The 23,468-nt window shown below is 45.1% G+C and overlaps 1 protein-coding gene across 1 annotated transcript in view; it reads right to left on the bottom strand.

Annotated features, from left to right (window-relative positions):
* Positions 1 to 290: 290 nt before the first annotated feature.
* MRPS31 (mitochondrial ribosomal protein S31) overlaps positions 291 to 23,468 on the bottom strand; it is a 165,137-nt gene continuing 141,959 nt past the window's right edge. The window contains exons 6-7 of the mRNA XM_063951910.1: positions 3,033 to 3,176; positions 291 to 689 (exon numbers count right to left, since the gene is read on the bottom strand). Of these exons, the coding sequence (XP_063807980.1) occupies positions 457 to 689; positions 3,033 to 3,176 (377 nt within the window). The 3' untranslated portion in view covers positions 291 to 456. The remainder of the gene's footprint in view (positions 690 to 3,032; positions 3,177 to 23,468) is intronic.

Consider the following 23,468-nt stretch of genomic DNA (forward strand, 5'->3'; position numbering starts at 1 on the left):
CCGCACCCCTCCACACATAGTGCCCGATACACATATGTACCGGCTGCCAATTTCTTACCTGTACGCAGTACCACCCCGTACCGCCATACTTGCAGTAGTGCACTAAGCCAAAATTAGAGAGATTTGTCCATGTGCACTTCATCAGTCTGGTCCACCCGCTAGCGTGAACATGCATCTTACCCTTAAAATGGGAAATCCGGAAGCTACAGTACAGCGGGATTCTCCTCCACCCATCCAGTTACTGCTTATTTTACATTTTAGATACATACATTAAAAAAAAAAATGGAATGTATTTTCAAATATGGATTTTATTAAACAATGTAAATTTTTGAAAATGTTGGCATATTAGTAAGCATAATCCAGATGTAATTCACTTTCTCCACGTCTCAAAGTTCTGCAAGTTATGGAATTCTGAGTGAAATGAGAACATGCTCGGTGCTAGCCTTCACTTTCAGCTCAGTTGAGGGAGACTTCACATTCTCTCAGAAGATCCTCTTTTTGGTGAAAGTAATCCCTGTACCAATATATGTGATCCTTCTTCTGTTGGACAGTAAGGTATGGGTTTTTAGACAGGCCACAAATTACCAGCTCCATAAAATGTCGTATTGGCCCTTGCTTTGGAAAGTCTTCCAAGTACTTATCCAGGAATATATGCTCATAAAACTCCACTTTCTGCTCCTCATCAAGACCTGAAACACAGTGCAAACACCGTCCATCTATCATCTGCATTATTTTACAGGTAGCAACATCAGAAATGTTCTAAGACAAAACAGAGTCCTTGTCTGCTGGGAATCATATTAAATAGCACGGACATACCACCCAATCAACTGAAGCCGCAATAACACATGGGATTGGGATGTGTTTTTGCGCGATCACAGATCCGTTTTCGGATGATGAAAACGGATCCTAATTGGATACAGCGATAATGACCATCTGGCATTAATCGTGATATCAGTCTGTTTTCACCCGCCAAAAATGGATCGGATATAATTGGATACTCCCGCAAGTCACACTATTTTTCCCTTTTTTGTACTGTGTCTGTTTATTATTGTTCATTTTATTGTTATTATTGCGTGATCTATGTTTGGGCACAAACACATGCTAGAACACAAGACGTGTTTGGTAGAGATGATTTAGGTCTTACTAGACCTCTCTCTTGCAGGGAACTCTCTTAGTTATGCTGATTCCTAATATGCATAGGTCGCAATTAGCTGTCCAGGACACCAAATCTCTCTATAAAGAGGAGATGTATCAAACCTTGGAGCGAAAGTGGAGAGAGATAAAGTACTAATCAGCTTCTGCAATTTTACAAGCTGAGTTTGAAAAATGACACTTAGAAGCCTGGTACTTTATCTCTCTCCAAAGTTTGCTACATCTCCCCCTAAGTGAGACCAGTGTTTCCAGGTGCTGTGAAATTTTGCAACGGCCAACTGCTGTTCAATCTATGTCGGTGGCCACCTAAGTGTGTAAGGGGCATTAATGTGCATGTTACCGTGGCAACATTTAAAGAAATTCATATGAACCTGTTTTTTATTCAGGGGCTACCCTTTAGTCCGAATTATGACTATAATGTGCATATCCAGAATCCACTCAGACCTCGCACATAAATAAATCCGTTATGTGTTAAAGGACATAATTTAAATCTGGCATGGCAAGTAGCCAAGTACTGCCTGTACAAGACAGGGTCTTAAAAAGACAGTGCTTGGCATCATACCGAATTTTCAAAGGAGCATAAGACCTAAAGGTGGAAGTTTAGCGGTCATGACACAACTGTTTTACACCACCAATATTTACTAAATATTGTTATGCATGTAAATAGGGCTTGCAATTTCATTCTAGAACAGTAACCATCTACGTACACCTCAAGATCAGCAGGAAATCCATTATCTACTCAAAATCATCTTTACTTTCTCTTGCAATTCTTGGGTACATAAAACCTTAAATGCAGCACAGACAAGCTTTTCTTACCTCTGTGTAGTGCTGTGTGCATAACTGGTGTGATTACTACATAGAATAATATGAAACTCCAATAGTGGAAAGATTTTCTTTTTAGTGTTCCCAATGAAAGTAAAACAGTGTTTGCTGGCTCTGAAAGATTTTCCTTCTACAAATGATTCTTGTTACTTTAATTTCTTGTATTGTTGTCCCTTGCCAGGAAGTTTTACGTCATATTATCCTCTCTTGTTTGCGGTGCTGTCTCCCACCAAGAAACTCCCCAGGCTCTGCCTTTCTCCGAGTCCTTGAGAACCAATTGGCACAGCCTGCAAATGAGCCTTCTGACATGTTGGTAATTGGATGTGGACCACTGACCTAGAACACGCTTTATACCCTGAATGATCCCTGCTGCTATAAGAGAATGGATGTAATAAACAGCCACACACACACACATTCCTGATGATTGTGGTGTTCTCTATAATTTCTTGTCTCATTTATCTTTTTTTTACGAACAGTCTTACATGGTAGCATAACGGTGTGTGGGACAATTTCCTAGGGCAATATTCTGGGAATGCAGTGAGACTAAGGGGACTGTGTACTAAGGCTTGGAGAGAGATAAAGATGACGGAGGTAAAGTTCCAAACAACCAGCTCCTTCCTGTCATTTTTCAATCACTGGGGTGTGTTTTCTAAGCCTTGGACAGTGATAAAGTACCATCCAATCAGCTCCTAACTGCCATGTTACAGGCTGTGTTTGAAAAAAATGACAGTTAGGAGCTGTTTGGTTAGTACTTTATCACTGTGCAATTTATCACTCTCCAAGCCTTGATAAATCTGGGCCTGAGTGACTGATACTTTATCTTCATCCCAAGCTTAGTAAATAGACCCCACAGTCTGCAACATGACAGGAGCTGATTGGCTGGTACTTTATCCCTCTCCAAGGCTTAAGCTGGCTACACATCAGAATGACTGGCAATCGGGGAGATTTCCCTTCACCCTGGACCATGACAGATTGCCAATACACACAAGGAAGATTTACTGAATAACAAAACTATCACTGTTTTATCACCAGAGTGGGTAAACTCAATTTATACTCACCAACTTCATTGTCAATCGGAAATGTCCACAGCTTCCCCTCTTTTGTCCATTGTATCATCTCCTCAAACCCATTTCTTGGTGGCTGCTCACACATGTAAGCAATATCCTTAGCCAACTCTAGATCCCATAGGTTAGGAGACAGCTCTGCCGATGAACAAGATGCTTTCATTAAGGCGGCCGATAAACACATTTATAAAACCCATAGAAAATGAAAAAGTACTTGTCGAACAGAAATATCTAGATATGAATGTATCACTATATCCTTTCATAGGACTTCTTTTTGAAGAAGGAGTTACTATGGCTGGGTACAAAATATACAATATTGGACAACGTTGCGATCCATGTTGAATGGCAACGACCATTGTACAGTGTATGCCTTCAAATCCACCCAATTCATCGTTTGATGAACTGGATGGTCGCATCATTCTAATGGATGTTCTACACGTTCAATGGGATGATTCCATGGATGATACAGTGTTGTCACATGAAGCATGTAACATTATATTACGTCATCATACACGGATCATGCAGTGTGCACAGCGACGTGAAATCTCTACCCCTGCAGCTTATCTCTCTGGCTGCCCCGCAGACTATCATTCGGCATTCCTGTGTCAGCATTTTGACAGCTGGGATCCCAAACGGGTCCCATTTAAGTGTGTCCATACTACGACAAAATAAAGATGTTACTCAACATTTAGTGAAAGTACAAGCTACCATGTTCCGTAATCAGGAATTTTAGGCTTGGTGAGTCCTTGCAATTTTATATTCTGTACAATTACAGACTGGTTTTCATAGGTAAAATAATTTCTCTCCCCACACAGGACAAAAGTGGTATCTCAAATGCATTCAGTCCAACAAACTTACTGCTATTACACCAATCCTGGGGTTGGAATCGTCGGGATTTTGGGCCAAAAATGACAGGAGTTAAGGTGCGCATGGCAGATTTGATTTCAGCTGGGCAGCGCTGAGCACTCGACTCAGGTCATGTTTCACAGCCACAAGAGCTGGATTAAAAGGGGGCACAGGGGGCAAGTTACCCCAGGCCCGCTCTCTTAGGGGAGCCTCCGAGCCTATAATCACCTCAGTCCAAAAAGTAGGCGGGGTTACACGGCACTGACTGTATTGTGCAGTCAGTGCCAGCCAGCAGCATGGGAGAGACGAAGGGAAGATGGATACCCGACTATTCACCAGCAGCCGGCCTAAACGGTGAGTGTGACTCAGGGATGGGGCACTGTATATATGTATGCGACTACTATATATGTGTGACTGCATATCTTTATGTGCATCTGTATGTCACAGCATGTATGTGTGATTTTATGTATGTATTTGACTGTATGTATTCATATGTTTGAATGTATGCATATGCTTAGAGCTCCCCTCATGTGGTTCTCTCTTTTAGACTTTTCTACTTCAACTGCACCTAACCCTCAGTTTCTGCCACCCTTATTTCAGTGTCCTATCCCTTGATGCAGCAATATTAATATACCATGTATTTGTCCTACATTGCCTTGTACTGTAAAGGTACTTTCTTAGGCACTACGGAACCCTTGTGGTGCCATATAAATAAGTGATCATAAATGATGATGATAATAATAATAATAATAATAATGATAATAAAAGGTGTGTGACTGTATGTGTATAAGTGCATTTTCCAACTAATTCCTGGGAATCCCGGATTGAGAGTTTTTCCAACTCCGAATCCTGGCCTTGAAAAAAACGGTCCGGGATTGGCCTCCCTAATCATTACCTTTACAAAAATAATAAAACCTGTATTTCAGAGTTGTGATTTTAACAATAATAAAAAATAGTTAACAAAATGATTCTACTATAAAACAAAACAAAAAAAACAAAACAATTTTTTACTAATGACTGGAAACATTCCTCAGAATTTGACTGAAGTCGCAGCCCTGCACCCATTTTATTTTAACGTTCAGAATTCTTCCATTGCTGGGATTCAAGCAGCCACTGTCAGACTGTGTGACGCTATGAATTCCACAGAACAATGTACAATTGTAGCCAGCATTTTTGGGATGCAGAATCTTTCCGTCTCATCTACAAAGCTGACCGTGTGATAGAGAGAAGTGGTAAAACAGACAGGGAGAACTGGACACCATTCTATTCTTCAAAATAACCATTTTGGAAGCGTAAGCTGTGCGGAAAGGGGGCAACCTTGTTCCAGCTGCTGTTGGACTATGCACAAAGCCAGTTGGGAGATAACGTCTTGGTATAAGAGATACAAGTTAATATACCAGCTGTCGGGATCCTGGCGTTCATGATCCCGGCAGCTAGTAAAATGGCGGCGGTCAGAATACCGTCCACTCCCCAGTATTCTCACTCAGGTGGTGGGTCCATGCCACTACAAGAGGGAGAATAGAACCTAAAGCTCGCCACCGGGCAGCCGGCATCCCATCAGCCGGGATATCATACTGAACCCAAACACTCAACTCTCTGAAAACGCACTTACCTTTTATGCGAGGTGTGAAAGTTGGGGTATGTATTTTGGCTTTGCTTAACAGGATGGTGTGATCGGTCTTTTCTAACACCAGCTTTTTCTTAATTACTTAATTGCCCCGGTTATGTGACCCCAAAGTTCACAACAGCAATGGGGTAATGTTTGGAGAGCAGCTTAGTGTGCCATCTCAAAAAGATTAAACTCTTCATTGTGATTTGCCAAATGTAAATGCCATGCCAGCATTAACTGACAAAAGAGGATAGGGAGAAAAAAAAAAATAGTTCTGTATCTGGTTCACAAATGATAAAATGTAACCGTTGTTTATTATAGTTCAAAAATTTGTAGTCTTTCATATGCAGTGAAATATTATTAAAATACAGTAGATAAATAGTGTTCAGATTGTGGGAAAAGGTGATTAAAATAAGTATTAAACTTTGTCATCTTTATTAGGTTGAATTAGTATACATAACTGATTCAGACGAGCTCCAATTCAAAGGTAATCAGGTAATGATGCGTACATTATTTCAAGGATAATCAATTGTATTAAAAACACAAGCATAAATAAATAAAATTACAACTTCAAATATATACTGTAATAGCCCTTAATAGGGATTATTCAGACAGAGCTTCTGAGATGCGTTTTCTTTCTATAGGGCCTAATTCAGATCTGATCGCAGCAGCAAATCTGTTAGCTAATGGGCAAAACCATGTGCACTGCAGGGGGGCAGATATAACATTTGCAGAGAGTTACAGTAGATTTGGGTGGGGGGGGGGTGTTCAAACTGAAATCTAAATTGCAGTGTAGAAATAAAGCAGCCAGTATTTACCCTGCACAGACAATATAACCCACCCAAATCTAACTCTATCTGCACATGTTATATCTGCCCCCCCTGCAGTGCACATGGTTTTGCCCATTAGCTAACAAATTTGCTGCTGCTACTATCAGATCTGAGTTAGGCCCATAGCCCGCTCCGTCAAGTACGATTGGGTAATTACCAAGAGGAAGTGGAATGTAATAACTATTTAAACTATTTAAGCTGCTATTACTCTAAAACAGGGGTGGAGAACCTCCGGCCCGTGGGCCGTATAAGGCCCGCAAAGCCATTTGTTCTGGCCCACCCACTTGGAGGGAGGAGGAGAGCGCAGCTACATGTCCGGCGGCAGCAGCGGGTAGGATCTCAAACCAGCCGTCGGTTCGTGAGCCAATCAGAGCTTGCCGACCGGCAGCCAATCAGGAGCCGCCGCTGCCAGTCTGCGAGCTCAGATTGGCTCACGAACCGGCAGCTGGTTTGAGATCCTACACGCCGCCGCGTGACATGGCCGCGCTCTCCTCCTTGCCCTGACCCCCTGACAGCTGAGACATGCCGCCGACAGGCACCCCCTAATGTCTGTCACCCCCCGCACGCCACGACTGCAGCACAGTGATTGGGGCAGCAAGGTACACTGCAGCCTGACATACCCTGCAGCAGTTTTACACGGGCTCCCCCACTTGCCTTAGACACTGGTGCACAGACTCTTGTGACATAACACCAATGTGTCTGCTGCTGTCCCTGCAGCTGCTGGCTCATGTCACATGTGCAGGACAGCCAGGCATCCATTTGGATGTGCTATGGGGCCGAACCGCGGAGTGACAGGCGGCCACTGGTGAGGGATCACGGGTGTGTGGCGTGGCCAGGCAGCTATATTGTATCAGCCAGCCGCCGGAGCTCAGCTAGGGGGCCGGGCTGACTGACAAGGCGCTCATGGCTAGCGGAACTCCGTGATCTCAGGCAGCTGGCTGTGCTTTAGTGCTGAGAGGCCGGGCTGACTGAGGAGATGGGCAGCAGGTGGAGCCGATCCTGGGAGGCATGAGGATTATCCTGCAGTGCACTCAGTAGGACAAGGTGGGAAATAAGTACCACTGACAGAGAGGTCGGCTGGTGCTGATGATTCTGATGATCCAGCCTGCTTCTAAGTTTTCACTCACAGGCAAATGTCTGCCTGTGCAAGTGTGATCATCAGCACCAGTGGCTTCCTCTATCAGTTGATCATTAGATCCAGGTGTAACAAGGTGGCATGGGGGTTGTGTGCTCCCTCCTCTTTCCAGGGAACTTCAGTCCGCACTTGGAGTAGTTCTGCTCCATCTCCATATGTTGCCACGTCCCAAAGTCTCTCAGCTCTCTCCTTATCCCTTGCCCCCATGCTTCCCCTGGCTGGGAAGGACAGTCACTCAGAAGACATTCCCCATCTGCGTCTCTCCTCCTACCACCCACTACCCTGTGTGTTTGCTCCTCCCCCTTCTGTGCCTCTGTCCCCTTCCTTTTCCTTCTGTACTTCTCCAGCTGCTCGCTCCATTTGCCCCCCCCCCCCCCCCCTTGTGTGCCTCTGCCCCTTTCCCTATCAGTACCTCTGCTATCTCCTCATGTGTGCATCTGCCACCCCCACTTCCCTGTGGCAGCCATCTGTGCTAAAGACAATGTCCAGGGCCACATAATTCATCTGATAGCAGGTAAACACAATTTTCCATTGATCATTTTATATTTCTATTGTATATGCGTGCATATATTTAAATCTCTGTTTTATGTGTGTGTGTCTGTGTGTGGCTACAGTATGTACTGAGGCCCTCATTCCGAGTTGTTCGCTCGCTAGCTGCTTTTAGCAGCATTGCACACGCTAAGCCGCCGCCCTCTGGGAGTGTATCTTAGCATAGCAGAATTGCGAACAAAAGATTAGCAGATTTGCGAATAAATAATTCTTAGCAGTTTCTGAGTAGCTCCAGACTTACTCAGCCATTGCGATCAGTTCAGTCAGTTTCGTTCCTGGTTTGACGTCACAAACACACCCAGCGTTCGCCCAGACACTCCCCCGTTTCTTCAGACACTCCCGCGTTTTTCCCAGAAACGCCAGCGTTTTTTCGCACACACCCATAAAACGGCCAGTTTCCGCCCAGAAACACCCACTTCCTGTCAATCACACTCCGATCACCAGAACGATGAAAAATCCTCGTTATGCCGTGAGTAAAATACCAAACTTTTGAGTAAAATAACTAAGCGCATGCGCTCTGCGAACCTTGCGCATGCGCAGTAAGCGACTAATCGCAATATAGCGAAACTCTGCAACGAGCGAACAACTCGGAATGAGGGCCTGTATGTGTGTGTAATATATATATATATATATATATATATATATTTATATATATATAAGCTAAGCCAAGCACTCGGTAGTTTCCAGAGTGGGGTTTTAAGGGCATCTGGCACTGCTAGGGGCATACTGTGTGGCATAATGTGAATTTGGCTCATACCGTGTTGTGTAATTTGAATTTGGCTCATACTGTGTGGTGTAATGTGAATTTCCACTCATACCTTGTGGCGTAATGTGTATTTGGCTCATACTGTGTGGTGTAATGTGAATTTGGCTCATACCGTGTGGCGTAATGTGAAGTTCCACTCATACCACGTGGCGTAATGTGAATTTCCATTCATACCGTGTGACGTAATGTGAATTCGGCTCATACTGTGTGGCGTAATGTGAATTCGGCTCATACCGTGTGGCGTAATGTGAATTTCCGTTCTTACTGTGTGTCATAATGTGAATTTCCACTCATATACTGTGTGGCGTATTGTGAATTTCCACTCATGCTGTGCGGTATAATGTGTATTTGGCTTATACCATGTGGCGTAATGTGAATTTCCACTCATATCATGTTGCGTAATGTGAATCTGGCTCATACTGTGTGGCGTAATGTGAATTTCAGCTCATACCGTGTGGTGTATTGTGAATTTCCGCTCATACAGTCTGTTGTAATGTGAATTTGGCTCATACTGTGTGGCGCGTAATGTGAATTTGGCTCATACCGTGTGGCGTATTGTGAAATTCAGCTCATATCTTGTGGTGTAATGTGAATTTCCGCTCATACCGTGTGGCGTAATGTGAATTTCCACTCATACCATGTGGTGTAATGTGAACTTGGCTCATACTGTGTGGAGTAATGTGAATTCGGTTCATACCGTGTGGCGTAATGTGAATTTCTGTTCTTACTGTGTGTCATAATGTGAATTTCCACTCATACTGTGTGGCGTATTGTGAATTTCAACTCATGCTGTGCGGTGTAATGTGTGTTTGGCTTATACCATGTGGCATAATGTGAATTTCCACTCATACCATGTTGCGTAATGTGAATTTGGCTCATACTGTGTGGCGTAATATGAATTTCAGCTCATACCGTGTGGTGTATTGTGAATTTCAGCTCATACCGTGTGGTGTAATGTGAATTTGGCTCATACTGTGTGACGTAATGTGAATTTGGCTCCTACTGTGTGGTGTAATATAAATTTCAACAAATGTCACACATGTACTGCGGACGAGGAGTCTGGTGGCATAGAAAGAGGCAGATGTGGCTGTGATGGCACATGTGTAAATAGTAAACTTTACTTGTGTTGTATTAAAGTTCAAATGTTCGGCCCCCTAAATCTCCCGTACTTTTCAGAGTGACCCACTCAAAATCAGGGTGTTAGTGCTGGGGGGTGCAAGGGTTGGGGTGTAGTGTGGGGGGGATGCATATGCACCTAGGCCCACCACTCTCTATTTCTGCCACTGGGTCAGGGATAGGTTGGGGAAGTGTAAGCAGCAACAGGGTGCAGCAGCAGCTAGAACTCAGCTTATGCTATAGCAGACAGTCAGTACCGACTGGTGGTTGCACCATTATGCTTTATTTTATTTCTCTGGGGTGTATTATATTTACTTTATTAGGAACTAGGGAGAAATTAGATTAAGCCATGTGATTTTACTCAGGAAATGTGAAATAGTGCTAGACATGTTCTTTGGGCGGTGCTAGACACACCCAAAAGGCGGTGCTAGATATGCCCAAAAGGCGGTGCTAGACACGTCCCTCCAGCGGTGCACCTCCTAATAAAATTAGCTGCGCACGCCTATGTGAGCAGCACAGTAGGGAAGGGGGGGGGGGCACTGTGGGGGCATTTGCGTATCTGTCACTGTGGGGGCATTTGCGTATCTGGCACTGTGGCGGCATTTGCGTATCTGGCACTGTGGCGGCATTTGCGTATCTGGCACTGTGGCGGCATTTGCGTATCTGGCACTGTGGTGGCATTTGCGTATCTGGCACTGTGGCAGCATTTGTGTATCTGGCACTGCACTATTGGGGGCATATGTGTATCACGTCCCATTTTAATTGGCCACACCCATTTTTTGTTGTGCGTGCCGAAGTACCTATAAGGGGCAGAACTACTAGGGAGCAGGGAAATTTTTAAGTTGATAATTTTTGTATGGCCCCCGAAGGATTTTATAAATATCCAAATGGCCCTTGGTAGAAAAAAGGATCCCCACCCATGCTCTAACAGGTAGAATAATATTCCAAAAGGGCAGTACTTTAGGATAAAAAGGAACTGTACCACGGATAGGGATTTTTTTAGCTCAGGCAGGTACTTTGCCTAAAGTATTTGTGGAACAGTGATACCCAGGTGAACTTTTGGATACAGCCCTAAAGGAAGTCATACAGAGGGGTACAGTTACTAAAGCTTCTACAACTGACATAAGGGTAATGTTGCCCATATCAACCAATCAGATTCTGTCTATCACTTTCTAGGATGCAGTAGTGAAATGATCAGACAGAATCTGATTGCAACATCACCTTTTCATTTTTAGAAGCTTTAGTTAATCTACCCCAGAGAGCGCAAAATCCTCTTCTTATGGGGAAGAAGAGATACCCAAAAGAGAATGAAGGGAAGGAGTCTTTTAGACTACCTTTCATCTCAACCTAGAATACCTGCTCTGGTCAAATTAGGAACATCCTTAAAAAGAACTTCCCAATTCTGCAGCATGATAATTATCTTCTTGTTTAGATGACAAACTGTGGTAATCTTCCGTATTTTACGCAAAGCAAAAAGCTAAAAGAGTAATCTCTCACAGAGTTTTTTAAAAAAAAGAATAAGGAACAACAACAAAAAAGGACCCATAGTTTAGGTTGGCTACCAGAGAAACCAAAGGAGAATTTTAGGTTGCATTACGCGCAATGTCATCATACGCTTCATCATAGCGTGAGCTATACTACATCGGTTCTGGGTACAGTCTTTGAGATAAATTAATTTATCAATTGCCAATCATTATGTGTAATATACTTATTTACATATGAATGCAATATACAATATGTGGGAAGTACGGGTGGTCTTCAGTTTGCCGGCGGCCGGGCTCCCGACGACCAGCATACCGGCGCCGGAATCCCAACCGCCGGCATACCGACAGCTTTTCTCCCTCTTGGGGGTCCACGATCCCCCTGGAGGGAGAAAAGATGCGCCCCTCCGTGCCCGCAAGGGGCTCATTTGTGCTCAACCAGCTGTCGGTATGCCGGCGCCAGTATGCTGGCTGCCGAGAGCCCGGTGGCCGGCATAACATACTACACCCGGGAAGAACAACTAGGAGCCTGAATACAAGGTTCCTAGAACATAGGAGGAATGTCCAGAAGCAGCTGTGTAATCAGTGTTTCTAGACATGTCTCAGAATTTCATGGTGGGAGACTTTCAATCCCTTGGATTTTCAAAGCTGAATTCATTGGACCTACTCCAAGAGGGGGAGACAGGTATACACAGTTGTGTCGGAGGGAGGCATTCTGGATCTTCTCTGGAACCTTGGCAACGCAAGGACTTATTGAAAATATTGAATTCAACAGTTTCTAGAGAGGTATCCAGAAATGCGTATTCTAATATTTGGATGGTATACTTTATGGTAGAGATGTGCACCGGAAATTTTTTGGGTTTTGTGTTTTGGTTTCGGATTCGGTTCCGCGGCCGTGTTTCGGATTCGGACGCATTTTGGCAAAACCTTCCTAAAAAAATTGTCGGATTCGGCTGGGTTTTTTTTTTAAAAAAGCCCTAAAAAACAGCTTAAATTATAGAATTTGGAGGTAATTTTGATCCTATAGTATTAACCTCAATAACCATAATTTCCACTCATTTCCAGTCTATTCTGAACACCTCACAATATTATTTTTCGTCCTAAAATTTGCACCAAGGTCGCTGGATGACTAAGCTAAGCGACCCAAGTGGGCAGCACAAACACCTGGCCCATCTAGGAGTGGCACTGCAGTGTCAGACAGGATGGCAGTTTTAAAAACTAGGCCCCAAAGAACACACAATGCAAAGAAAAAAAAGGGTGCAATGAGGTAGCTGGATGACTAAGCTAAGCGACACAAGTGAGCGGCACAAACACCTGGCCCATCTAGGAGTGGCACTGCAGTGTCAGACAGGATGGCACTTAAAAAAATTGGCCCCAAACATCCCATGATGCAAATATAAATAGATAAATTTAAAAAAAGAGGTGCAAGATGGAATTGTCCTTGGGCCCTCCCACCCATCCTTATGTTGTATAAACAGGACATGAACACTTTAACAAACCCATCATTTCAACCACAGGGTCTGCCACACGACTGTGGCTGAAATGACTGGTTGGTTTGGTCCCCCACCAAAAAAGAAGCAATCAATCTCTCCTTGCACAAACTGGCTCTACAGAGGCAAGATGTCCACCTCCTCCTCATCCTCCGATTCCTCACCCCTTTCACTGTGAATATCCCCCTCCTCACAGAGTATTAATTTTTCCCCACTGGAATCCACCATCACAGGTCCCTGTGTACTTTCTGGAGGCAATTGCTGGTGAATGTCTCCACGGAGGAATTGATTACAATTCATTTTGATGAACATTATCTTCCCCACATTTTGTGGCAGTTACCTCGTACGCCGATCGCTGACAAGGTGACCGGCTGTACTAAACACTCTTTCGGAGTACACACTAGATGGGGAAGGGGGGGGGGGCACTTAGGTAAAATAAAGCCAGTTTGTGCAAGGGTCTCCAAATTGCCTCTTTTTCCTGCCAGTATACGTACGGACTGTCTGACATGCCTACTTGGATGCGGTCACTCATATAATCCTCCACCATTCTTTCAATGGTGACAGAATCATATGCAGTGACAGTAGACGACATGTCAGCAATCGTTGGCAGGTCCTTCAGGCCGGACCAGATGTCAGCACTAGCTCCTGACTGCCCTGCATCAGTGCCAGCGGGTGGGCTAGGAAATGTTATCCTTTTCCTCGCAGCCCCAGTTGCGGGAGAATGTGAAGGAGGAGCTGTCACGTTCCGCTTGAGTTGACAATTTTTTCACCAGCAGGTCTTTGAACCTCTGCTTCTGCAAAAGCCTGATGAGGGGAATGACCTGACTCAGGCTGGCAGTGTCAGAAGTGGCTTCACGTGTGGCAAGTTCAAAGGGTTGCAGAACCTTGCACAACGTTGAAATCATTCTCCACTGCGCTTGAGTCAGGTGCATTTCCCCTCCTTTGCCTATATCGTAGGCAGATGTATAGGCTTGAATGGCCTTTTGCTGCTCCTCCATCCTCTGAAGCCTATAGAGGGTTGAATTCCACCTCGTTACCACCTCTTGCTTCAGCTGATGGCGGGGCAGGTTCAGGAGTGTTTGCTGGTGCTCCAGTCTTCGGCACGCGGTGGCTGAATGCCGAAACTGGCCCGCAATTCTTCGGGCCACTGACAGCATCTCTTGCACGCCCCTGTCATTTATTAAAAAATTCTGCACCACCAAATTTATTGTATGTGCAAAACATGGGACGTGCTGGAATTTGCCCACATGTAACGCACGCACAATATTGGTGGCGTTGTCCGATGTCACAAATCCCCAGGAGAGTCTAATTGGGGTAAGCCAATCTGCGATGATGTTCCTCAGTTTCCGTAAGAGGTTGTCAGCTGTGTCTCTCTTATGGAAAGCGGTGATACAAAGCGCAGCCTGCCTAGGAATGAGTTGGCGTTTGCGAGATGCTGTTATTGGTGCCGCCGCTGCTGTTGTTGCTGCGGGAGGCAATACATCTACCCAGTGGGCTGTGACAGTCATATAGTCCTGAGTCTGCCCTGCTCCACTTGTCCACATGTCCGTGATTAAGTGGACATTGGGTACAACTGCATTTTTTAGGACACTGGTGAGTCTTTTTCTGACGTCTGTGTACATTCTCGGTATCGCCTGCCTAGAGAAGTGGAACCTAGATGGGATTTGGTGCTGGGGACACACTACCTCAAGAAATTCTCTAAGACCCTGAGAATTAACGCCGGATACCAGACGCACGTCTAATACCAACACAGCTGCCAAGGCCTGAGTTATCCGCTTTGCAACAGGATGACTGCTGTGATATTTCATCTTCCTCGCAAAGGACTGTTGGACAGTCAATTGCTTACTGGAAGTAGTACAAGTGGTCTTCCGACTTCCCCTCTGGGATGACGATCGACTCCCAGCAGCAACAACAGCAGCGCCAGCAGCAGTAGGCGTTACACTCAAGGATCCATCAGAAGAATCCCAGTTAGGAGAGGACTCGTCAGACTTGCCAGTGACATGGCCTGCAGGACTATTGGCGTTCCTGTTTAAGGAGGAAATTGACACTGAGGGAGTTGGTGGTGTGGTTTGCAGGAGCTTGGGTACAAGAGGAAGAAGGGATTTAGTTGACATCAGTGGACTGCTTCCGCTGTCACCCAAAGATTTTGAACTTCTCAATGACTTCTGACGAATGCGCTCCAGGAGACGTATAACGGAGGATGTTCCTAGGTGGTTAACGTCCTTACCCCTACTTATTACAGCTTGACAAAGGCAACACACGGCTTGACACCTGTTGTCCGCATTTCTGTTAAAATAATTCCACACCGAAGAGGTGATTTTTTTTGGTATTTTGACCAGGCATGTCAATGGCCATATTCATCCCACAGACAACAGGTGTCTCCCCGGGTGCCTGACTTAAACAAACCACCTCACCATCAGAATCCTCCTTGTCAATTTCCTCCTCAGCGCCAGCAACACCCATATCCTCATCCTGGTGTACTTCAACAGTAAGATCTTCAATTTGACTATCAGGAACTGGACTGTGAGTGCTCCTTCCAGCACTTGTAGGGTGCGTGCAAATGGTGGAAGGAACCACCTCTTCCCGTCCAGTGTTGGGAAGGTCAGGAATCGCAACCGACACAATTGGACTCTCCTTGGGGATTTGTGATTTAGAAGAACGCAAAGTTCTTTGCTGTTCTTTTGCCAGCTTAACTCTTTTCATTTTTCTAGCGGGAGGATGAGTGCTTTCATCCTCATGTATAGCTGAACCACTAGCCATGAACATAGGCCAGGGCCTCAGCCGTTCGTTGCCACTCCGTGTCGTAAATGGCATATTGGCAAGTTTACGCTTCTCCTCAGACGCTTTTAATTTAGATTTTTGGGTCATTTTACTGAACTTTTGCTTTTTGGATGTTACATGCTCTCTACTATGACATTGGGCATCGGCCTTGGCAGACAACGTTGATGGCATTTCATCGTCTCTGCCATGACTAGTGGCAGCAGCTTCAGCACTAGGTGGAAGTGGATCTTGATCTTTCCCTATTTTACCCTCCACATTTTTGTTCTCCATTTTTTAATGTGTGGAATTATATGCCAGTAATATTATTATATCAATAGCCTACTGTACTGTACAACTATATACTGTTGGTCAGTCACCAAAATGCTGCACTGTACTACTATATATACTGCTCACAACAATGCAGCACAGATATGGATACTTGAAGTGACACGGAGCTGCAAGATACAGCAATGGCCTACTGTACTACTATATATATATATATACACACATACATACATACTGGTGGTCCCCAAAATGCTGCACTGTACTACTATACTGCTCACAAACAATGCAGCACAGATATGGATACTTGGGGGTATATTCAATTGCAGTCGAAAACTGCAGTCTGTCGAATAGACGGCAGTTTTCGACTTTTTAAGGTCGAATCCTGATTCGACCTATTCAGAGCTATTCGACTTGTCGAAAAGCACGTGGATCGGCTGAATAGCTGCCGATCCACGTGTTAATATCGAAAACGGGGCCAAATCCGACATGTTTTGGCCCCATTTTCGACCATCTCAATCCGACATCAAAATGATGTCGGAATGAGATGGACCCGGAGGAGGCGAGGGGAGCCGCAGGGAGACGGGGGGACAGCCGGCGGGCATACAGGTGATCAGCGCTACAACCAGCGCTGTAGCTGGATGTCACTCACCTGCCCGACCTCACGGCAGCTTCCACCCGGCTCCAGCACGCTGCTGGAGCCAGGTGGAAGCTGCCGTGAGGTCGGGCGGCTGAGTGACATCCTGCTGCAGTGCTACGGTAGCGCTGATGTCTCCTGTATGCCCGCCGGCTGTCCCCCCCCCCCCCCCCGCGGCTCGCCCCCCTTCTCCTCCTCTGCATCCCATCTTAATTCGACTTGAAAAATATTGATATTTGCAGCACACTGAGCACAGATATGGAGCTTTTCAGGCAGAGAACGTAGCCACATCCTCTCCGTTCAATCTCCAATGCACGAGTGAAAATGGCGGCGATGCGCGGCTCTTTATATGGAATACGAATCTCGCGAGAATCCGACAGCGGGATAATGACGTTCGGCCTAGTTCGGGTTAACCGAGCAAGGCAGGAAGATCCAAGGCTGCCTCGTACCCGTATAAAATAGGTGAAGTTCGGGGGGGGGTCGGATTTCAACGAACCGTACCCGCTCATCTCTACTTTATGGGCTGGTCTTATTTGATCTAGCAATAATTAGGTGACCTCTAAACTCTTCGAGAATGGATTGGAAGATGTATGTTATTTGAGTAGTCAATACCTTCTAAATCATATTGAGAGACCGGATATGAATTTTAATGTAGAAATATCCTATAATAATACTAGTATGAAGTCTGTGAAACTGGATAGACAATTGTAGTACAGGTTGAGTATCCCATATCCAAATATTCCGAAATACGGAATATTCCGAAATACGGACTTTTTTCTGTGAGAGCGAGATAGTGAAACCTTTGTTTTTTGATGGCTCAATGTACACAAACTTTGTTTAATACACAAAGTTATTAAAAATATTGTATTAAGTGACCTTCAGGCTGTGTGTATAAGGTGTATATGAAACATAAATGAATTGTGTGAGTGTAGACACACTTTGTTTTATGCACAATGTTCTAAAAAATATTGGCTACAATTACCTTCAGGCTGTGTGTATAAGGTGTATATGAAACATAAATGCATTCTGTGCTTAGATTTAGGTCCCATCACCATGATATCTCATTATGGTATGCAATTATTCTAAAATACGGAAAAATCCCATATCCAAAATACCTCTGGTCCCAAGCATTTTGGATATGGGATACTCAACCTGTATTATGTTAGGGGGTTATGTAATATAAAGGAACCTATAAATAAAATATTTTTTTTTTTAAAGACCTGGATTTGAACCGGCAGTTACAGTTGCTAGCGGTCTAGTTCTGGCTAATGATGGAGCATTGACCCTATAATCTACAGATCTGTAATCAATTTAAATGGGCAATTAACAGGAGGTGTTGTGCAGTTACCATGAAAGTGATATTTAAGCAAATTAAATTGAAACAATAATCACATTTCAAATGTCAATTTGCGGCCATCACGTGTTAATTCTGCAATGCACAATCTATGCGACGTGTGTGAAAGTGTGGAGAACCCAAGACAAATAATATAGCCGATGCCCATAAGGACATTGTAAAAGGCTGTTAAATAAAAAAAAAAAGGATAAGAGGCTGTTATAAGATGTCACAGGGTTGGAATTACAACTTTTATTAATTAATGAAGACGAGCATGTGTAGTTTAAAAGGTATTTAGAGTAGTTTAACCTCCCTACTGTAATCTACAGATCCAAGTAATGTTGGGATAATATAACTGCATCAACAAGCATGTCCCACATCATTTAGTGCTTCTCACAGTTTTTCAGGAAAAAATTACAAGCAAAATTAATTGTCTTTATTAGCCATATTTTACTATTTAAACACCTTGACAAACTAATATTGATTAATAGGTTTTTCACCGAGGGTACTGTACTATAGTGTTTCCTTTTTACAAAAACAAAACAAAACCCAAAAATAAAAAGCAAAACACATTTTTAAAGAAGTGATCACTAACTTTAGGGCTGTAAACTGAAACCCACGATTTCTCCCTTTCCAAGTCTCCGTTATCTAGCAGAGTAGTAAACAGTCGTGGCCGCAAGATTTTGTTGCTATAAGAACTTGCAGAATCTAATTTGCAGCTAAGTGAATCTGCCCCAAAGAATGCTGCCATCAGGAAAGTGATGTGGAGCCTATATGTTTCCAGGTGAATCCTACATGTGAAGACCAAAGTTTTCAGCCGCTGGTAACAGTAAAACAAAGTGTATCTAACAAAGAAAGTTAAGCAGTGACAGCTATTTACAAAATGTACCCTTTGTAATGTTTTTTTTTTTTTTTTTTTAGGAAAGCAAACGTTTAATAAGTTTACTGTATAATTCAGACTACAGGATGCATACATTAGATTTTGGTGGACAAGTCCTGGCAATGTTGGAACTGTTTAACCAGACTTAATGGTCAACATGCAATGCACAGAACAGTAACCATTGGCTTCTCCCCATCCTGCAAGATCCGAAAGTGCTAAAGTTGAGTTGCAGTTTACCTTCGCAAACTGCAAGGAATTCCACTGGTGTACTACTATGGTTAATCAGGGGGCAATAACTCACACACACACACACACACACACACACACACACACACACACACACACAAGGCTGGAGTACAGCAAATACTTTTACCCCTTCACTGCTGTGGGTTTTCTTAGACCTGTGCTGAGGCCATTTTTAGACATCACATTCAAATATCAGTACCAGATACCTTTTTATAATGCGGTTCTAGCATAAATTATTTTTTTCTAGAAGACTTTGCATTTTTACATAATATTATAAGTCTATTTGCCCATTATAATATCAAATGTGAGAAAAAAAGCCATTTGTTTCCCCCAGCACCCTGAATGATAACCATAACCAGATTTAAATTCCACAAAATAATAGAATTCAGAGATCTTCGTTACACATATTTAGCTTAGACATATTGTAGTAAGGAGCCATTATCATGGCTCCTTACTACTCCTTAAGACTCATACCAGCCACACCAATCACACCGTACAACTTGTGATAACCTTACCCAGTTAACAGTATGAACAACAACTGAGCCTCACTCAACGGATGGCTCATAACAATAACCCTTATTTAAGCAATAACTATATACACGTATTGCAGAAAGTTCGCACTTGGGACGGGCGCCCAGCATCCACTACGGACTACGAGAAATAGAATTACCGGTGAGTAAATTCTTATTTTCTCTGACGTCCTAGTGGATGCTGGGAACTCTGTAAGGACCATGGGGATTATACCAAAGCTCCCAAACGGGCGGGAGAGTGCGGATGACTCTGCAGCACCGAATGAGCAAACACAAGGTCCTCCTCAGCCAGGGTATCAAACTTGTAGAACTTTGCAAAGGTGTTTGAACCCGACCAAGTAGCCGCTCGGCAAAGCTGTAAAGCCAAGACCCCTCGGGCAGCCGCCCAAGAAGAGCCCACCTTTCTTGTGGAATGGGCTTTTACTGATTTTGGATGCGGCAATCCAGCCGCAGAATGAGCCCGCTGAATCGTGCTACAGATCCAGCGAGCAATAGTCTGCTTTGAAGCAGGAGCACCCAGCTTGTTGGGTGCATGCAGGATAAACAGCGAGTCAGTCTTCCTGACTCCAGCCATTCTGGAAAGATATATTTTCAAAGCCCTGACTACGTCCAGCAACTTGGAGTCTTCCAAGTCCCGAGTAGCCGCAGGCACCACAATAGGTTGGTTCAAATGAAACGATGATACCACCTTTGGGAGAAATTGGGGACGAGTCCTCAATTCTGCCCTGTCCATATGGAAGATCAGATATGGGCTTTTACATGACAAAGCCGCCAATTCCGACACACGCCTAGCCGATGCTAAGGCCAACAGCATGACCACTTTCCACGTGAGATACTTTAGTTCCACGGTCTTAAGTGGCTCAAACCATTGGGATTTCAGGAAATCCAACACAACGTTAAGATCCCAGGGTGCCACTGGTGGCACAAAAGGGGGCTGAATATGCAGCACTCCCTTAACAAACGTCTGAACCTCAGGCAGTGAAGCCAGTACTTTTTGAAAGAAAATGGATAGGGCCGAAATCTGGACCTTTATGGACCTCAATTTTAGGCCCATAGTCACCCCTGACTGTAGGAAGTGCAGGAATCGACCCAGCTGGAATTCCTCTGTAGGGGCCGTCCTGGCCTCACACCAAGCAACATATTTTCACCATATACGGTGATAATGCTTTGCTGTCACGTCCTTCCTAGCCTTTATCAGCGTAGGAATAACTTCATCTGGAATGCCTTTTTCCGCTAGGATCCGGCGTTCAACCGCCATGCCGTCAAACGCAGCCGCGGTAAGTCTTGGAACAGACAGGGCCCTTGTTGCAGCAGGTCCTGTCTGAGAGGCAGAGGCCATGGGTCCTCTGTGCGCATTTCTTGCAGTTCCGGGTACCAAATCCTTCTTGGCCAATCCGGAACAATGAGTATTGTTCTTATTCCTCTCTTTCTTACTATTCTCAGTACCTTGGGTATGAGAGGAAGAGGAGGAAACACATATACCGACTGGTACACCCACGTGTGTCACTAGGGCGTCCACAGCTATCGCCTGAGGGTCCCTTGACCTGGCGCAATATCTTTTTAGCTTTTTGTTGAGGCGGGACGCCATCATGTCCACCTGTGGCAGTTCCCACCGCTTTGCAATCTGTGTGAAGACTTCTTGATGAAGTCCCCACTCTCCCGGGTGGAGGTCGTGTCTGCTGAGGAAGTCTGCTTCCCAGTTGTCCACTCCCGGAATGAACACTGCTGACAGTGCTTGCACGTGATTCTCCGCCCACCGAAGAATCTTTGTGGCTTCCGCCATTGCCATCCTGCTTCTTGTGCCGCCCTGGCGGTTTACATGGGCGACCGCTGTGATGTTGTCTGACTGAATCAGCACTGGCCGGTTTCGAAGCAGGGGCTCTGCTTGACTCAGGGCGTTGTAAATGGCCCTTAGTTCCAGTATATTTATGTGTAGAGAAGTCTCCAGACTTGACCACAGCCCTTGGAAGTTTCGTCCCTGAGTGACTGCCCCCCATCCTCGGAGGCTTGCATCCGTGGTCACCAGGACCCAGTCCTGTATGCCGAACCTGCGGCCCTCGAGAAGGTGAGCACTCTGCAGCCACCACAGAAGAGACACCCTGGCCCTTGGGGACAGGGTGATCAGCCGATGCATCTGAAGATGCGATCCGGACCACTTGTCCAACAGATCCCACTGAAAGATCCTTGCATGGAACCTGCCGAAGGGAATGGCTTCGTATGAAGCCACCATCTTTCCCAGGACTCGCGTGCAGTGATGCACCGATACCTGTTTTGGTTTCAGGAGGTCCCTGACCAGAAATGCTAATTCCTGGGCCTTCTCCACCGGGAGAAACACCTTCTTCTGTTCTGTGTCCAGAATCATGCCCAGGAAAAGCAGACGCGTCGTAGGAATCAGCTGCGACTTTGGAACATTCAGAATCCAGCCGTGCTGTTGCAACACCTCCTGAGAGAGTGCTACGCTGATCAACAACTGCTCTCTGGACCTCGCCTTTATGAGGAGATCGTCGAAGTACAGGATAACTATAACTCCCTTCTTCCGAAGGAGTATCATCATTTCGGCCATTACCTTGGTAAATATCCTCGGTGCCGTGGACAGGCCAAACGGCAACATCTGGAACTGGTAATGACAGTCCTGTACCACAAACCTGAGGTACTCCTGGTGAAGTGGGTAAATGGGAACATGCAGGTAGGCATCCTTGATGTCCAGCGACACCATAAAATCCCCCTCTTCCAGGCTTGCAATAACCGCTCTGAGCGATTCCATTTTGAACTTGAATTTCTTTATATAAGTGTTCAAGGATTTTAAATTCAGAATGGGTCTCACCGAACCGTCCGGTTTCGGTACCACAAACATTGTGGAATAGTAACCCCTTCCCTGTTGAAGGAGGGGGACCCTGATAATCACTTGCTGGAGGTACAGCTTGTGAATTGCCGCCAGTACTACCTCCCTTTCCATGGGGGAAGCTGGCAAGGCTGATTTGAGGTAATGGCGGGGGGGAGTCGCTTCGAATTCCAGCTTGTATCCCTGAGATACAATTTGTACAGCCCAGAGATCCACCTGTGAGCGAACCCACTGGTTGCTGAAGTTTCGGAGACGCGCCCCCACCGCACCTGGCTCCGCCTGTGGAGCCCCAACGTCATGCGGTGGACTTAGTGGAAGCAGGGGAGGACTTTTGTTCCTGGGAACTGGCTGCATGGTGCAGTTCTTACCTCTACCCCTGCCTCTGGCAAGATAGGATGCGCCCCTGACCCTCTTGCCTTTCTGAGAACGAAAGGACTGCATTTGATAATACGGTGCTTTCTTAGGCTGTGAGGAAACCTGAGGCAAGAAAGTCGACTTTCCAGCTGTCGCTGTGGACACGAGGTCCGATAGACCGTCCCCAAACAATTCCTCACCCTTATAAGGCAAAACCTCCATGTGTTTTTTAGAATCAGCATCTCCTGTCCATTGCCGAGTCCATAAGACCCTCCTGGCAGAAATGGACATAGCATTAATTCTAGAGCCCAGCAGGCAAATGTCCCTCTGAGCATCCCGCATATATAAGACGACGTCTTTTATATGGCCCAGGGTTAGCAAAACAGTATCCCTGTCGAGGGAATCTATGTCGTCTGACAGAGTATCTGTCCATGCTGCTACAGCACTACACATCCAGGCTGAAGCAATAGCAGGTCTCAGTAGAGTACCAGAGTGTGTATACACTGACTTCAGGATAGCTTCCTGTTTTCTATCCGCAGGCTCCTTTAGGGCGGCCGTATCCTGAGACGGCAGGGCCACCTTTTTAGATAAGCGTGTCAGCGCCTTGTCCACCCTAGGGGATGTTTCCCAACGTAACCTGTCCGTTGGCGGGAAGGGGTACGCCATCAGTAACCTCTTAGAAATCACTAGTTTCTTATCAGGGGAACTCCACGCTACTTCACATAATTCATTTAATTCATCAGA

The sequence above is a fragment of the Pseudophryne corroboree genome, chromosome 2 (genome assembly GCF_028390025.1).
Source record: "Pseudophryne corroboree isolate aPseCor3 chromosome 2, aPseCor3.hap2, whole genome shotgun sequence".
In the NCBI taxonomy this organism is placed as follows: domain Eukaryota; kingdom Metazoa; phylum Chordata; class Amphibia; order Anura; family Myobatrachidae; genus Pseudophryne; species Pseudophryne corroboree.